Source organism: Sphaerodactylus townsendi, linkage group LG01, assembly GCF_021028975.2.
Source record: "Sphaerodactylus townsendi isolate TG3544 linkage group LG01, MPM_Stown_v2.3, whole genome shotgun sequence".
In the NCBI taxonomy this organism is placed as follows: domain Eukaryota; kingdom Metazoa; phylum Chordata; class Lepidosauria; order Squamata; family Sphaerodactylidae; genus Sphaerodactylus; species Sphaerodactylus townsendi.
In genome coordinates, this window is record NC_059425.1 from 56,156,750 (window position 1) to 56,170,995 (window position 14,246).

At 44.9% G+C, this 14,246-nt stretch overlaps 1 protein-coding gene across 1 annotated transcript; it reads right to left on the bottom strand.

The window, feature by feature from the left end:
* Positions 1-632: 632 nt before the first annotated feature.
* BATF3 (basic leucine zipper ATF-like transcription factor 3) lies at positions 633-13,909 on the bottom strand. Its single transcript, XM_048489689.1, has 4 exons — positions 13,680-13,909; positions 4,801-4,905; positions 1,836-2,929; positions 633-1,706 (listed from the first exon to the last, which is right to left on the bottom strand). The coding sequence occupies exons 1-3, from the start codon at positions 13,746-13,748 to the stop codon at positions 2,744-2,746; spliced, it is 360 nt and encodes a 119-aa protein (XP_048345646.1). The 5' UTR covers positions 13,749-13,909; the 3' UTR covers positions 633-1,706; positions 1,836-2,743.
* Positions 13,910-14,246: the final 337 nt, after the last annotated feature.

Here is a 14,246-nt window from a genome sequence, read left to right on the forward strand (position 1 = left end):
GATTCTTGGGCCTAGTTAATAATTTCCCCAAACCCAGCCATATAACATGAAGAGGAACAAATCCTCTCAATCCATTTATACAGATTTTCAAAATTCCAACTATCAAATTGGTTTGAGAAAGAGTTAGAAGTTCTATAAATGAGAAATATCATGAGATTTCTATTGCCACTGAAGCTCTGTGATATGAAACAGAAAACTATGCCTCCTCTTTATACAGTTCTTAAAGCTATCACGCTCAGGCTGTTTCTGCACAGCCAAACAACAGCGCCCTAGGGACGGTAAAAACACCATCCCTGTGGTACTGTTCGCACATCTGGCGCCGCTGCATTGCAACAGTGCCGTGTTCGCCCCCCCCCCAAGCGGCGCAAAGATGCCGCTTTTGAATCTCGCTCATTGAGTGAGGTTTTTCAAAAGCGGCGTCTTCCTGCCGGCGTGGTGTGAACCGCACCAGTGTGAGGGTGCCGCTTTTGGCCCCTCCAGTTTTTGCGAGGCACTTACCTTTCCTTCCTGTGCAGCTCTGGGCGGCTGCAAAGACACGCCCACACTGCCCTCCAACTTCCAGGGGTCGGAGGGCAGCGTGGGCATGTCTTTGCAGCCGTCCAAGCTGCACAGGAAGGAAAGGTAAATGCCTCACAAACACCCTAGGCTGCTCTGTGCAGAGCCACCCTTGCAGGCAGAATCAGCATTGGGACTGCCCGCACGGGACTGTGCGAGCAGTCACAAAGCTCCACCAGCTTTGTTTAAGCTGGTGGGAAGCCGCTGCTATGGCCGTTCAAAAACAGCCTCTCAGTCTAACAGTGCAGTCCTATGCAGTGCAAACCTTTGCAGAGTTATGCCAGGCTAAGCCTATTGAAATAAAAGGATATACATGATTGGAGTAACTCTGCAAAGGACTGTGCTGTAAATCTGGCAACCCTAACTTTATCTATGCCTGTCAACAAATACACTTTTGATCAGAGTAATTTGTAGAGGAAACATCTGGGAGGACTATAAACTTCTAGAAGTGCAGCGAATGTTGTTGGTGAAGATGGGTATATTTCCCTGCTTCAATTTACTCTGGTAGAGAAGCAAGAGGCAGAAATCCTGCAGAATAGAAGAGATGGTCTCTTGGGAAACCTGTGTCTTCACAGCTCTCTTCCCTCAACATGACTGCAATTTTGAGCTGGAAGAAGAGTTGGTTTTATACCTTTAAGGAGTTTCAAAGTGTCTTGCTGTCATCTTCCCGCCCTCTCCCGACACCTTGTGAAGTACATGGGGCTGAGAAAGTTCTGAAAGAACTATGAATGGCCAAAGGTCATCCAGCAGGCTTCATGTGTAGGAGTGGGGAAACATACCCAGTTCACTAGATCACAACTATACGGTGCTGACTACCTTTAAAGAGAAAATAATGTTCTTGGAAATGACATTTAGAAAAAACGAACAGTTTACAAAGATTTCCAGTTAGGATACAAATGACAATGTACATTTATCAGAGAAGAATCCTCCCTACAAGAAAACAAACATGCCTACATTGAGATCTGGAAACAATTCAGCAAAGATGCTGAAAATATTATAAGATTTAGAATTTGAATCTATTGTGTAGGGCAATGGATACTTAAAAAATAGTAGGAGGTGGCATAATAAATAGCTGTGCAAGTAGAAAACAAGAATGTATGTGTACTAAATAAAGCCGTCCTGAAGGATGATCTAGAACAGGGGTAGGGAACCTGCGGCTCTCCAGATGTTCAGGAACTACAATTCCCATCAGCCTCTGTCAGCATGGCCAATTGGCCATGCTGGTAGGGGCTGATGGGAATTGTAGTTCCTGAACATCTGGAGAGCCGCAGGTTCCCTACCCCTCATCTAGAACAAGCAACCATTACCCGTTCTGCCTCCATAAAACCGAGCCAAACCAAAGGCTGACTCTCTTCCCCCTACATCACTTGTTTAAAATGAGGAGAACAGATAATTTGCTTCAGGAAATTTTATCTGCATAACACATTTTGCAGATTTATATATCCTTTAATGGGCATAACTTGTAACTGCAAAATAGCCTTGAAACTCTGGAAGCCGTGGTGAAGAAGGCAGCTGCAGCTCCTCCCATCAATTCCTTGCTTGTCTTTGTCATCCCTACCCCTCACCTGCTTTTCCAGCACATCTGGAGTCCTGTGTTGAGCTGACTAAGGCAGCCAACAGAATCAGGGAGAGAGGAAAAGAAAAGTGCTGGGGCTGCACGGTCTCCCACTGGGAGATTTAAAGCTTCTTGCCCAATTGTAGCATTTGGATTTCTTTGCAGAGCTTGAAATATTTGGCAGGACCAAAGGAAGAGGAGAAACCTGGTGCTGAGCTGGAAAGTATGCAAGGATGCTCAGCTCTTGATTCTAGGATGCTGTTCCCAGTATTGACTCCAGCAAACTCTTCCCTGATAATTTGTAAAAGTTTTCAACAATGAGATTTTAAACAATTCCATATAAACATAATTCCATATTACAATTCTTTGTATCCTAGCTTCTGTACTATTTCAGATTCCTTACTGGGTATGGCGCACTCAGTAAGATCTGGCACACACGGAACTCTGCCCAAACATTCTCCCATAAAAATGGCTTCTTGATATCTGGTAGATTCCAAGATAAGTTGGTGGTCCTAAGATGAAGACCACAGTTTTGATGGGTTTTCTATTCACGTAGCAGGATGAAGAGATGTTGGATCCTGAAAGCATTTCAGTTGAATCTTGAAAGCACATCAGTGCTCTCTCAAGGAGTCCTCATCTTGGCAGGGGACCACTGAGGGCATCATGCCTTGGCATCAAGCCATAGTTTAAAGAACAGTGCAAAAGAGGGCAGATCTTTTCATGGTCTCTCAAGACTTCTGTCAATTGTTTCATTTCATCTGTCAGCTTTCCAATCTCTCTTTTCAGGGAGGTATTCTCCTGCTCGAGGCACTCATATTCCTAAAACAAAAGGAAAACCACCAGCAGTCACCATTTTTATTTCATTACTTTTTTCTTTTAGGCTAAAATGCCCTCTTGTTGCCATCTGCTTTGTTTCACCTCAGAGAGAATAGGGGCTGAGAAGCAGATCTTAACTAGTGGGCTTGATAGTATGGAAGGAGATGGTCTTTCAGGTACCCTAGCTCAAAGCCATTTAGGGCCTAAGGGTAAGAACCAGAACTTTGAATTGTGCACAGAAACAGCTGCGTAGCCATATTGTCAATTATAAAATATATTTTTCAGAAATGGAAAGTTGTCAAGAAAGCTTAATGCAAGCAAGTGGCGTACCTTTTAATTTGCTTGGGCATGGAAATGTGGAAATGAAGATTATGAGTTTGTATGGAAAGGTCATTCAGGGCAAGCTGATAGATGCTTTGTACATCCCTACAGCACCAGACAATTTAATTTCTGTACCCAGGATGTTGAAGTATGGGTGTGAGATTGTATTTAGAGAAGACAGTTGCAAGATCTTTGATGACAGACTGGGAGTACAATTTGCCATAGAGAGACATTGTCTCTATGTCTATTTAATGAACACTGGAAGCTGTAAAGAGGAAGCCTTCCAAGTAAAAGAGACAGAATGCTCTCACAAGAACTGTCTTTATCATGGCATTTGAAATGCGGACACAGAAGTTATGATGCTGTCAAGAAGCATGTTCAAAATTGTAGCATGCACATAATTGAGTGTTATTTAAGCAATCACAAATGTCATATTTGCATCAAAGGAAAAGTTACTGCTCCAATGCATTCTAGCAGATATACTGCAGCTGAAACTGAAGGTCTGGAGAAAGTACACAGTGATCTTGTTGGGCCTCTCGTGCCCTCCTATGGTGGTGTCAGATATATATTTACTTTTATTGATAGTGCAAGCAGATATGCCTATGTGTATCTAATTAAATCCAAGGATGAAGTTCCACAGAAATTTAAAAGTTATTTAGTTGCTGTCAAGAATAAATTGCTGTCAAGGCACCACAGATCCTCTTTACTGACAATGGATCCGAATATTTAAGTTGTGACTTTCAGAGATATTTGGAGAGTGAAGGAATAGTAAATGCCAGATCTGTGAAATACACACCTTCCCTTAATGGATTGGGAGAGAGGTTCAATAGTACTATCCTTGAGACTGCACGTTGTCTGTTGCTACAAGCAGAGTTACCAGACCCCTATTGGGGAGAAGCAGTAAACACTACCACATACTTGTATAATCGCAGTTTGTGCAGGCAAAAGTCCATTTGAATTGTGGAACAACAAATTGTGGAACAACAAATTGAAACATTTAAAGGTTTTTGGAGCGAAAGCTTACATGTATGTTCCCAAAGAGAAAAGAGTTCAAAGAAACCTTTAATGGCATAAGAAAGTGAAAAAAGGAAACCTAGGCCGTTTCCGCACAGCCACGCTGGGGTGTGTGTCGGCGTATACAATGCCAACGCACCCCCCCCGGTAGGGGCAGGGAAGACGGTGCAGCGCTGCACCATCGTCTGAACAACGTACCTTCCCTGAGACCTTCTGGCACATCGCCCAGGCCAGGGGACATGCCCCCCTGCTCTGCGCGACCACTCTGGAGTCGCAGGGCAGGGGGGGCGTGTCCCCAGGCCTGGGCGACGCGCCGGAAGGTTGCAGGGAAGGTGCTCGGGGAAAGTATATATTGCAAAAGTATATATGCAAAGTATACATTGATTTATATATATATTGATATATTGATATCCATCAATAAGGCTGCATACACACATTACTGTGTTGTGGCAATCATACACAACTGGTTTGGCTAGTACAGCCATCCCACAGTGTCTAACAATGAGCAGATACAGCCCAAGAACCCGAGTAAAGGTCACCTCATGGAGTTTATCAGCTTTCTGTGTTTGTTTCTTCCTGCTTCTCTGAGCAGCAACTCTGTTCTTCTCTCTTCGCCTTACTTTCCTTTCATCATCTTCGTGGCCCTGGTCAATGAAACCAAATGAGTTAGGTAGCTTGTTTCTGTAAACGCTTTCACATTCTGGTAGTAAAGAACTCCTTTTCAGGAGAAAGTTGGGATACACAAAGCCATCACATGTACAAATATTTTTCAAGGCAAGGTAAAAGCTTCTGCACCCAATATACATACCAGAAAAATGTGATCTGGAGAAATGGTGGATATAGTGATTGTTATACTTCTTATGACCCCTGCAAGAATTCTGGGATTTGTAGTTTATTGAAAATTTGGACTTTTTTTTTCTATTAAAGGCCCCTTCCGCACACGCAAAATAATGTGTTTTCAAACCACTTTCACAACTGTTTGCAAGTGGATTTTGCTATTCCGCACAGCTTCAAAGAGCACTGAAAGCAATTTGAAAGTGCATTATTCTACATGTGCGGAATGAGCCTAAGATTCTTGACAACTTGGAATCACTCTTAATTAAACCAGCTTAATTTGGTAAAGACGTATGTATAACCACAATGCTTTAATGTGAAAAAGCTACTAGATCCTTTCAGATCTTGTTTTATTGCAAAAATCAGCTACTTTATACAATAGATTGCACAGAGATAAAAGCGTCACTGTGGTTTCATGAGTTCTCCAAGGAACTCCAGGCAGCATACATGAAGTAATCCTGTTTTATATTCACAATAACTCTGGGAAATAGTGACTGGCTCAAGGCCACAGTAGATCAGTGATTTGAACCACAATCTCTGGATCAATGCCACATTGGCTGCATACTCAAAAGAACTGTTAATACAGTCATACTACTACCCACACCCAAATGCCAGAATGGGTCTCTCTGTTATTATAAGCTTCACTTTTAGTCTTGCCTTTCTCCCTGGGACTCAAGGCAAATTACATATATTATAGGAACAACTCAATCAATCAGTGCTAATGTAAAGACTCGATCAGTAAAGACTCAGACTGTGCTGCCATTATCAGTGGGGGACATATCAAGCTGCCATATACTGAATCAGCCCATCAGCCCATCAAGGTCAGTAGAGTATATTCAGACCTGCAGTGACTCCCCAGGGTCTCAGGCTGAGGTCTTTCACATCATCTGCTACCTGATTCTTTTAACTGGTGATGCCAGGGATTGAACTTGGCACCTTCTGCGTGCCAAGCAGGTGCTCTGTTACTGAACCATGGCCCAGACCTTTCTGCAGCCAGTAGAGTAGGGATGCAAAGATGCTTACAGGTATAAACAAAGTACTGCTTTGTAGTTTCGCTGCATGGTTTGGTGCATTAGACAGTTGTTGAAACCAGGCTGTGTTTAAATCTTGGAGCTCCTCAGACTGCATTTTGGATCCGTAGCCTTCCCACGCAGATTGCACCTACATTCCCCAATGCCCCTCTTCTGCTGCAGCACAGGAGAGAACTGACACAGTGCAGTGGATGAGCATGTGAGTCTGAGTCAGAAAGCCCTTGGTTCAAGTCTCACTTCACCCACAAACACATTAGGCAGCTTTGGGTAAATCACTATGTTATTTCCAGCCTCCAGCCTCTCTGTAAGATGGGGACAGCAAAGCTGGCACTTAGCTCAAGCCTCCTTCATTGTTTTCTGGGCAGGCCAGGCCAGGGCAAACCAAGGTCATGGAGGTGGCACTGCCTCTTATTTCTCTAAGTTCCCATTTAGTAACATATGCCATTGTACATGTTCTAGAGCCCCAGAGGTGATTTGGTGTGACATTAATGGGGCTGAAAGACTTAGCTAGGCACCTAACTTCTTAAGACGGCACCGTAGGGATGTGGCCCAAACACATTGTCCACCGAGATTTCATATTCCCTTCTATTATGGTAAATACTTTGCAAGTACATGGGAATTTCCCAGTGTGCATGTGGTGCATTCCCAGTCTAAGTTCTCTGTTTTTACTCTTTACTCACTGTCCCTTTACTTCTCCCACCCACATCCTCCCACTTTTGTTTTTCTCCTTTTCTTTAAAAATCAAAGCAAAATTATTATAATGTCACTCACCTTATGTCAGAATATGACAAATGTAGATTGTCAGTATGGTGTCTTGGTTGGAGTGCCAAACTATGCTTGGAGAAGTTCAGATTCATATATCAGTTCAGACAAGAGGTTTGAGGTGATTTTGGACTGATCACACACTTTCAGTCTAAATTACTTGTTCTGAGGATAGTCTCGGGGGAAAAGTGTGATAAAAATAAATAGACCTGTCAGCTTGAAGATGAATGGCTCAGGGTACATGAGGGGTGTTTCCATGGGAAACTAGAAGTATATTTGAGTCTCTATTTCATTTATTAAGAGGAGTCTAAAGATTAACAAAGCTTATTCCAGCATAAATGCTGTCATTTGATAAAAGGAGTTCAACACACAAAAGCTTATGTTAGAATATCTTCTGTTAGTCTTTAAGGTGTCATTGGGGGGTTTCTGCTTAATTTGGCTGAGATAATAGTACCATCATAATCAAAGTTCTTATCTTGGTCCATTAACTTCAGCAAATTTTGAATGGCAATGCTTGGGCTGGCTACTCCTCTGGAACTATTATCCAACTTCATGTATTTGTGGTGCAAACTAAAGTTAGCACAGAGTTTGGCTAAGCAGTGGAATGCATACTGTAGCCAAATTAAGTTGAACATTTCTGTTGAGTACCAGTTCAGAACACTACTGATTTAAGCCCCTTGAGTTAAATGCTTTTAGTCCCATCAGCTTGACATCACCTGCCGTGCAAAATTACCTTGATTCACTTTTTAAAAACATTTACCTGTGATGCTCAAGGATGTACTCTGTGCAACTTGAAAGTTCACTACCCAATTAAAAATTGGCCTAATTTGTTCTGTATTTTTGTTTTCCATAGGAGCAGTGCTCTGACCTAGGCCCCTTCTGCACATGCAGAATGCACTTTCAATCCACTTTCAATGCACTTTGCAGCCATGCAGAATAGCCAAATCCACTTGCAAACAATTGTGGAAGTGGATGGAAAGATCATTATTCTGCACGTGCTGAAGGGGCCCTAGATGACCCAGACTAGCCTATTCTCATTTCAGAAGCTAAGGAGGGTCAGCCCTGGTTACTGTTTGGATGGGAGATGAACAAGGAACATCAGGGTTGCTGTGCAGAGGAAAGCAATGGCAAACCACCTCTGTTACCTTGAAAACGCCGTAAGTGGTCACCATAACTTGGCTGTGATTTGATGGCGCTCTCTCTCTCTCTCTCTCTCTCTCTCTCTCTCTCTCTCTCTCTCTCTCTCACACACACACACACACACACACACACACACACACACACACACACACAACACTGGAGCAGTGCAGAATCCATCAAAGGATTCGAAGAACAAGCTGGGGAAGGATGGCAGGAATATATTAGCAAAACTGGCCTGAAAGCAAAAGTTTGGACTAGATTACCTTTCGAATCTACTCTGAATAGTATTGTTATGCTGTGCTACTTGCTCTACATTTTAAAAATAACCTAGTAACAATAAGTTTTTTAATGGCCTCTCCCTTCTTTCATGGATAATTCTTATAAGAGAGCTTCTTTGCCTCAGTCAAGAAACTTAATGTTTCAGGGGGGAAGTATTGCAAAACTGCACTATGCAAGCAGACGTAGCAGCAATTTTCTACTCGTGGTTTTAATTGGGAGGATTGACAAAGCACCTAATATATCAAGGACCTTATTTTGGAAGCGCGTTATAATCACTCATCATAGAACTGTGCAAGAAACCTTGAAAACTACCTCCAAAGCAAGAGATCTGCCAGAGAACATAGCGAGATCCTTAATAGAGAGATCAAATGGAAAAGAGAACTAGAAATCTAGACGGATTTGGTTTTCAGCTTTGATAACGGATGGTGTTAATGCCCTCAGCTGTCCAAGCAGATAGACATGAGGTGTCTGTGGCTGAGTGTGTGTTTCACTGCTGCAGACAAACTGGCTTTGAGGGCACAGAAATTCCTTCCAATTTGCCTATAGCAATATTAATCCTGCTTCTTCAAAGTCTATTAATACTGTGATAGTATTTACACTGCAGTATTAATGTATGCTCATACTATGGTTTCTCCCTGAGATTGTGGAAGCTGCTATTTTAATTCGGTCTCCATATCCTCTCAATAACAGTGCCGGGGGGCCACAGCTGTGGCAGGCTTTAGCCTCTGTGTCCAGCTTGTTGGTTTTGTACTGGGAGGCATCTGGTTGGCCACTGTGTGAAACAGGATGCTGGATAGATGGACCACGAGTCAGGTCCAGCAGGGCTGTAACCTGTCGCTGATAAACAGGTAGTTAAATAGTAGAGGTAAAGTTAATACTCTTCACAGAGCAGTGAGAGGGAAGTCACACCACAGTGGAAGACAATGGCCACATAGAGGACACTGGGAATTTCCCCCAGACATATTTTAAACCCCTTTCTTTAATTCCCCCTACCCCCAAAATGTTCTAACAATTACTCAATAACAAGTAAACTGTTCCTTGCCTTCCAGGATTTTAGCCAAGAAGTGCAAACACTCTGCCGCAGGGGGCTATTCTCTTACCCACACTATTTAACATCTACATGTGACCCCTTGCCTGGCTGGTGTGGAGCTTTGGGCTTGGGTTTCACCAGTATGCCAATAACACCCAGATCATTCTCACAATGGAGGGCTGGCTGGCCTCGGCCCCTGAGGATCTCCAGCACTGTATGGAAGCTGCAGATGGTTGAGAGCAAGCAGACTGAAGTTGAATCCAGCAAAGATGCAGGTTCTATGGCTTGGTCAGGGCAAGAGACATATGGATTTCCGGCTGCTAACCCTGGCAGATGCGACCTTCCAACTATCCGCATTGGTCAAGAGCCTGGGAATGATCTTGGATTCCAACCTATCACTGGAAGACCATGTCACTAAGATGGCCAGGCTGCTTTCTTCCATCTCCGGCAGGCATGGCAGCTGGCTCCATACCTCTCAAAACCCAATATTGCCACTGTAATCCATGCAACGGTCACTTAGAGAATGGACTACTGTAACTCGCTCTACACTGGCCTACCTTTGTTTCTGATCTGGAAACTTAAACTTGTTGAGAATGCAGCAGCTAGGCTGCTTGCTGGGGCTGCCAGTCAAGACCATATAACACCAGTCTTAAAAGAGCTGCATTGGCTACCAGTCGAGTTCCGGATCATTTTCAAAGTATTGGTACTAACCTTTAAGGCCTTCAGTGGGATTGGACCTACATATCTTCGAGACTGCATCTCCCCATATTGCCCTAAAAGGCCCCTCTGTGCATCAGATGGGAACTTCTTAATGATTCCCAGCCCGACTGGCTTCAACTGGAGCCAGGACCTTTACACCCCTGGCCTGGAAGAACAAGCTGCCAAACGACATCAGGGCCCTGCAAGAGTTATCTCAATTCCTGTAAAACGTGGCTGTTCTACCAGGCCTTTTCCACCTAACTAGCCAGATTGAATGAAGAGATGTCATCTTCTTTTGTTTTCGGGGGGGGGGGGGTAGGGAGAGGTTCTCCATTGCCATCTGCTTTAAACATTTGTTCTTGTATTAGTTTTTAATATTGTTGTATATATTTTTGTATATTATATATTTTAATTTTTTTAAATTAATGGCTGTATTTTAGAAATTATGTTGTGACCCGTCCTGAGCCCTATGGGGATAGGTCAGGATAGAAGTCAAAAATAAATAAAAATAAATAGATAAGCTGGACTCAGTCCGTAGATAAATTTTTATTTTACAAGCAGTTAATACATTAAAATGAAAGAACACATATTAGACTACTTGCTTTTTGCTTTTTTATATTTTGTACCCACTTAGAATCCTCTCACACGCTTGTTTAGAACCATTTCTGGTAATTATGGCTTAGATCCTCGGCACACCCCTGTCTCCTATTTGGGCCCCTGAAGAAAGCGAGGGGACTGAAATGGACTGCAGCGTGGAAGAAAAGGAACCTAATTCAAGAGCCACTCCTGCCTGCCCCACAGGCAGTGTCAAGTTTTTAGCATTGGGTTTCCCTCCTTAGGCTTAGATCCCACCACAGCTCTAGGAAAGGGGTGGGAAGTTTGGATTCCATGTGGAAAGTGTTAAAAAAATCCTATGCATCCTGTGACTGGTGCAACAGAACAAAAGTGATTCAGACATTAGAGCTGCTAGATACAGGAGCTTCTGAAAGAAGCACTTTCAAGCAGCTTCCCTGTAGCAGTCAAAACATGTAAACTTACCCTTGCTAAAGCTGCTACAGGGATGAAACTGACCAGAAGCTTCAGCCCCAGATGTTTGGAAGCCGCCTACTTTCCTCCCTGTCAGAATCATGCAAACCTAATGTAGGAGTTTTTCAGAAATATGTCTCTAATTTCTGTACAGTACTTTATTAGTTCTCAGACCTTAGTGTGTTGTGGAAGTCCCCAGCTCAAATCTCATTTCTGCTGTGAACACTAAAAGGTATGCTATTTCTCTTTCTGGACTCACACTTTTCTGCCACAGCCTTTAGAACACATTATTTATTGCCTAGCTTCCCATCCGTAACCTGGTGATAATCATATCAGCCCAGTGAAGGGAGCCTAGAATCATGATCACACATGTGTGTTTTTCTATGAATCACGGGTCGATTCCCCACTTTCAATTAGTTCCAGAATAGTGACTGGAAATGTCGCGTTTTCCTCGCGTTTTCCCCACTGCCGAACCTTGGGCCACAGATCAGTTCCGGCTCTGTCACTCCCCCTACCCCTTACCCCACATTTCTCCCATACCTGGTTGCTTGTGCAACTTTTTGCCAGGAAATGTTTACATTCTGGATTGGTGGGGAATTTCGGACTGAGTTCCTTTTCAGATTCCCGCCTTAGCAGTGACGCGAATGCTCCCAGCCAATCGGAGCGCGCCAGCCAATGTGCGATGCATGTGCAGATTTGTTTCGTTTTCATCTCACTCGGCTCCTCCTGTTCCTCTGATTTGGTAAAACATTCTACCGGTCTAATGGTAAAACGAGAACTTGAGAAATCAAGAGAACAACAAAATGGTAGCTAATTATAAGGCAGGGGTGTCGTATTGTTGTTGTCATGTCACAATGCCATGACATGATAATGTGTTGGAAAGTATCCGCCCTGACGTGGCAAGAAAGCCAATCAGGTCAGCCCTGGCAAGCCGAACCCACGGTAGTGGGGAATGTCCATTTTCTGGAATCAGAGACAGGACCAGATGCCTTCAATTGAAAGTAGCTCAAGTGAGGATGAAGAAACAGCGACGAAAAGGTCTGGTTACTTTTCAATCTTGCAATAATCTACATCTGATTTACAGTGGGAAACCGACCACTATCCCATTTTGAAGAGGGACAAAATGAAACACACACACCCTCGCCCAATCAGCTCTCACTCACTGTTGGGCTATTTAAATACCACCCCGGCCAGATTGGGACTAGAAGCTTCTCACTAAAAAGCCTCTACACCTTGCCACCTGCATTGTCTTTCAAGGGTCTTTTAGAAGGCAGCAGAAAAGATAGCATGTGTGCTTTGGATTAAAGGTTAAGGATAGTCTAAGAAAAGGAAAACACAATGGGGAGGGATATAGCTGACGTAAGGGAGTATCAGTTTTGCACGCAGGAGGTCCCAGGGTCATTCTCTGGCACCTCACATTAAAGGAACTGAGGCAGCAAATTGGGAAATTCCAAAGATGCTGGTCAATTAATGCCAGTCAGTGTAAACAGTGACTTGGGATAAGGCAGCTCCATATTTCAGTGCTGTGTCCCCACCCCCACTCCAAGAAGGGTGCTTCTTCTTCTTATAGGATTCCACATTTTTGCCATTTCCTCGTTTTTAAATAGTTTCTCAGGTCAGATTCACATATGCAAACAGAAGCACAGTGCAGGGGCATGGATGAAGCATCACCTGGGAAGCTACAGTTTCTCTTGCAGTACCTTGGTTTCATGACGGGCAGTTTCTGTAAGTGTGGGGGAAATTGCTAAAACCACACTAGGAGGTGCTTCAGCCCAGTAGCTTCCTACCTGGAGCCATCTTCGCAAATTTCTGTTTTAAGTAGCAACCCATGTCATACATATGTGCATTTCGGCCAAGGGTGGGAACCATCAAAACCCAAAGCATCCCTTTGGAAGTTACAACAGTTGGGAATATGTAACAAGTGCCCAGTGAATCATCACCACATTATGAGACTCCACACCCCCTTTGGGGGGCTGCCAGGAACATGTTTGTTTGTTGTCTATTGTTTATTTGCTCTATATGTGGCTGCACTTTATTGCACTTACAAATATACGTTTACACTGTTAAATTGAGAACTTGCTGTTCTGAATAGTTTTGGTTGGCATTTATAGTCTAGGTGTAGTAGGTTTTTCCTGTGTACTTTGCCCAGTTCCACTACTCCGCCCCCCCACTTTTTTTTGTCTATGTGCCGGGAACATGCAACATGATATCATTGATCCACATGGAACTGCAATGCACCCCAAAAGGGGATGATGCGCCACGGAAAGTTCACTCTGAGGCTAGGCAAAGTTCAATGCGAAGTCTAGTTTTCAAGGCACTGGGGTGTTTAGAAGCGGCTCAAACCCTTGCAAAGGCTGAGAAGATGTTGGCTAAAACGAACTTGAGTGCGAGCAGGGCAACGCCGCTGCCTTCTGGGTTCGTCTGAGAACAGTTTAAACCGAGCGCTTCAGTTCAGCCAAGCTCTAACCCCGTCTCGGAAAAACGCCAGACTCGGTGCGCCAAGCCCCGCACGGTGCCAAGAGCGAGCGCCAAGCCGGGGATCCGCTTTCCTCGTCCGCGGTCTGTCCCGCGTGCCCAGTGCGCTGCTTCCCTCCGCGCCCATCGCCCACCGGCTTACCTGCTGCGCGTCTTCCGAAGAGGAGCTCCTTTGCAAAACGCCCCCTGCGGCAGCAACCCCGTGAGACATCCCGGCGCCAGAAGCCGCCGGGACGGCCCAAAGGCGCGCCGAGGAGGCCGAAGCGCATCGAGGATCCGCAGCAGCGAGAGAGACTCCACGCGGGCGGAAAAGCGGCCCGGGGATGTCCCAGGCAGGCCCACCCGGACTGCGCCGCCCCGCGCGCTCCCCCACCGTCTCTGGGAAAGCAGGAGCCCCCTCGAGACTCCCGCCCCGGACGCCGCCGCTGAACCGCCCGCCAACTTCATGGAAATCACGTGGGGCCGCTTGAAACTTTGGAGGGAACTGACCGCCAAACCGCAGCCGGGGGCCGCTCTTTGTCGGATGGGGAACCGAAAAGGGCGGGCAGGGAGTGCCGCTCACCCCCCAGGCAAGCTGGAGACCCCCGAGGCTTTGACCTGTCTCTCCCCTGCCCCGCCCCCCCCCCCCCCTCCAGTGGTTGTCTTGTCCTCGCTTCAGTCGGGATTGGTTGTCCTTTCGTAAACTCTCTGGTTTTCCAGTGGCAGAAGA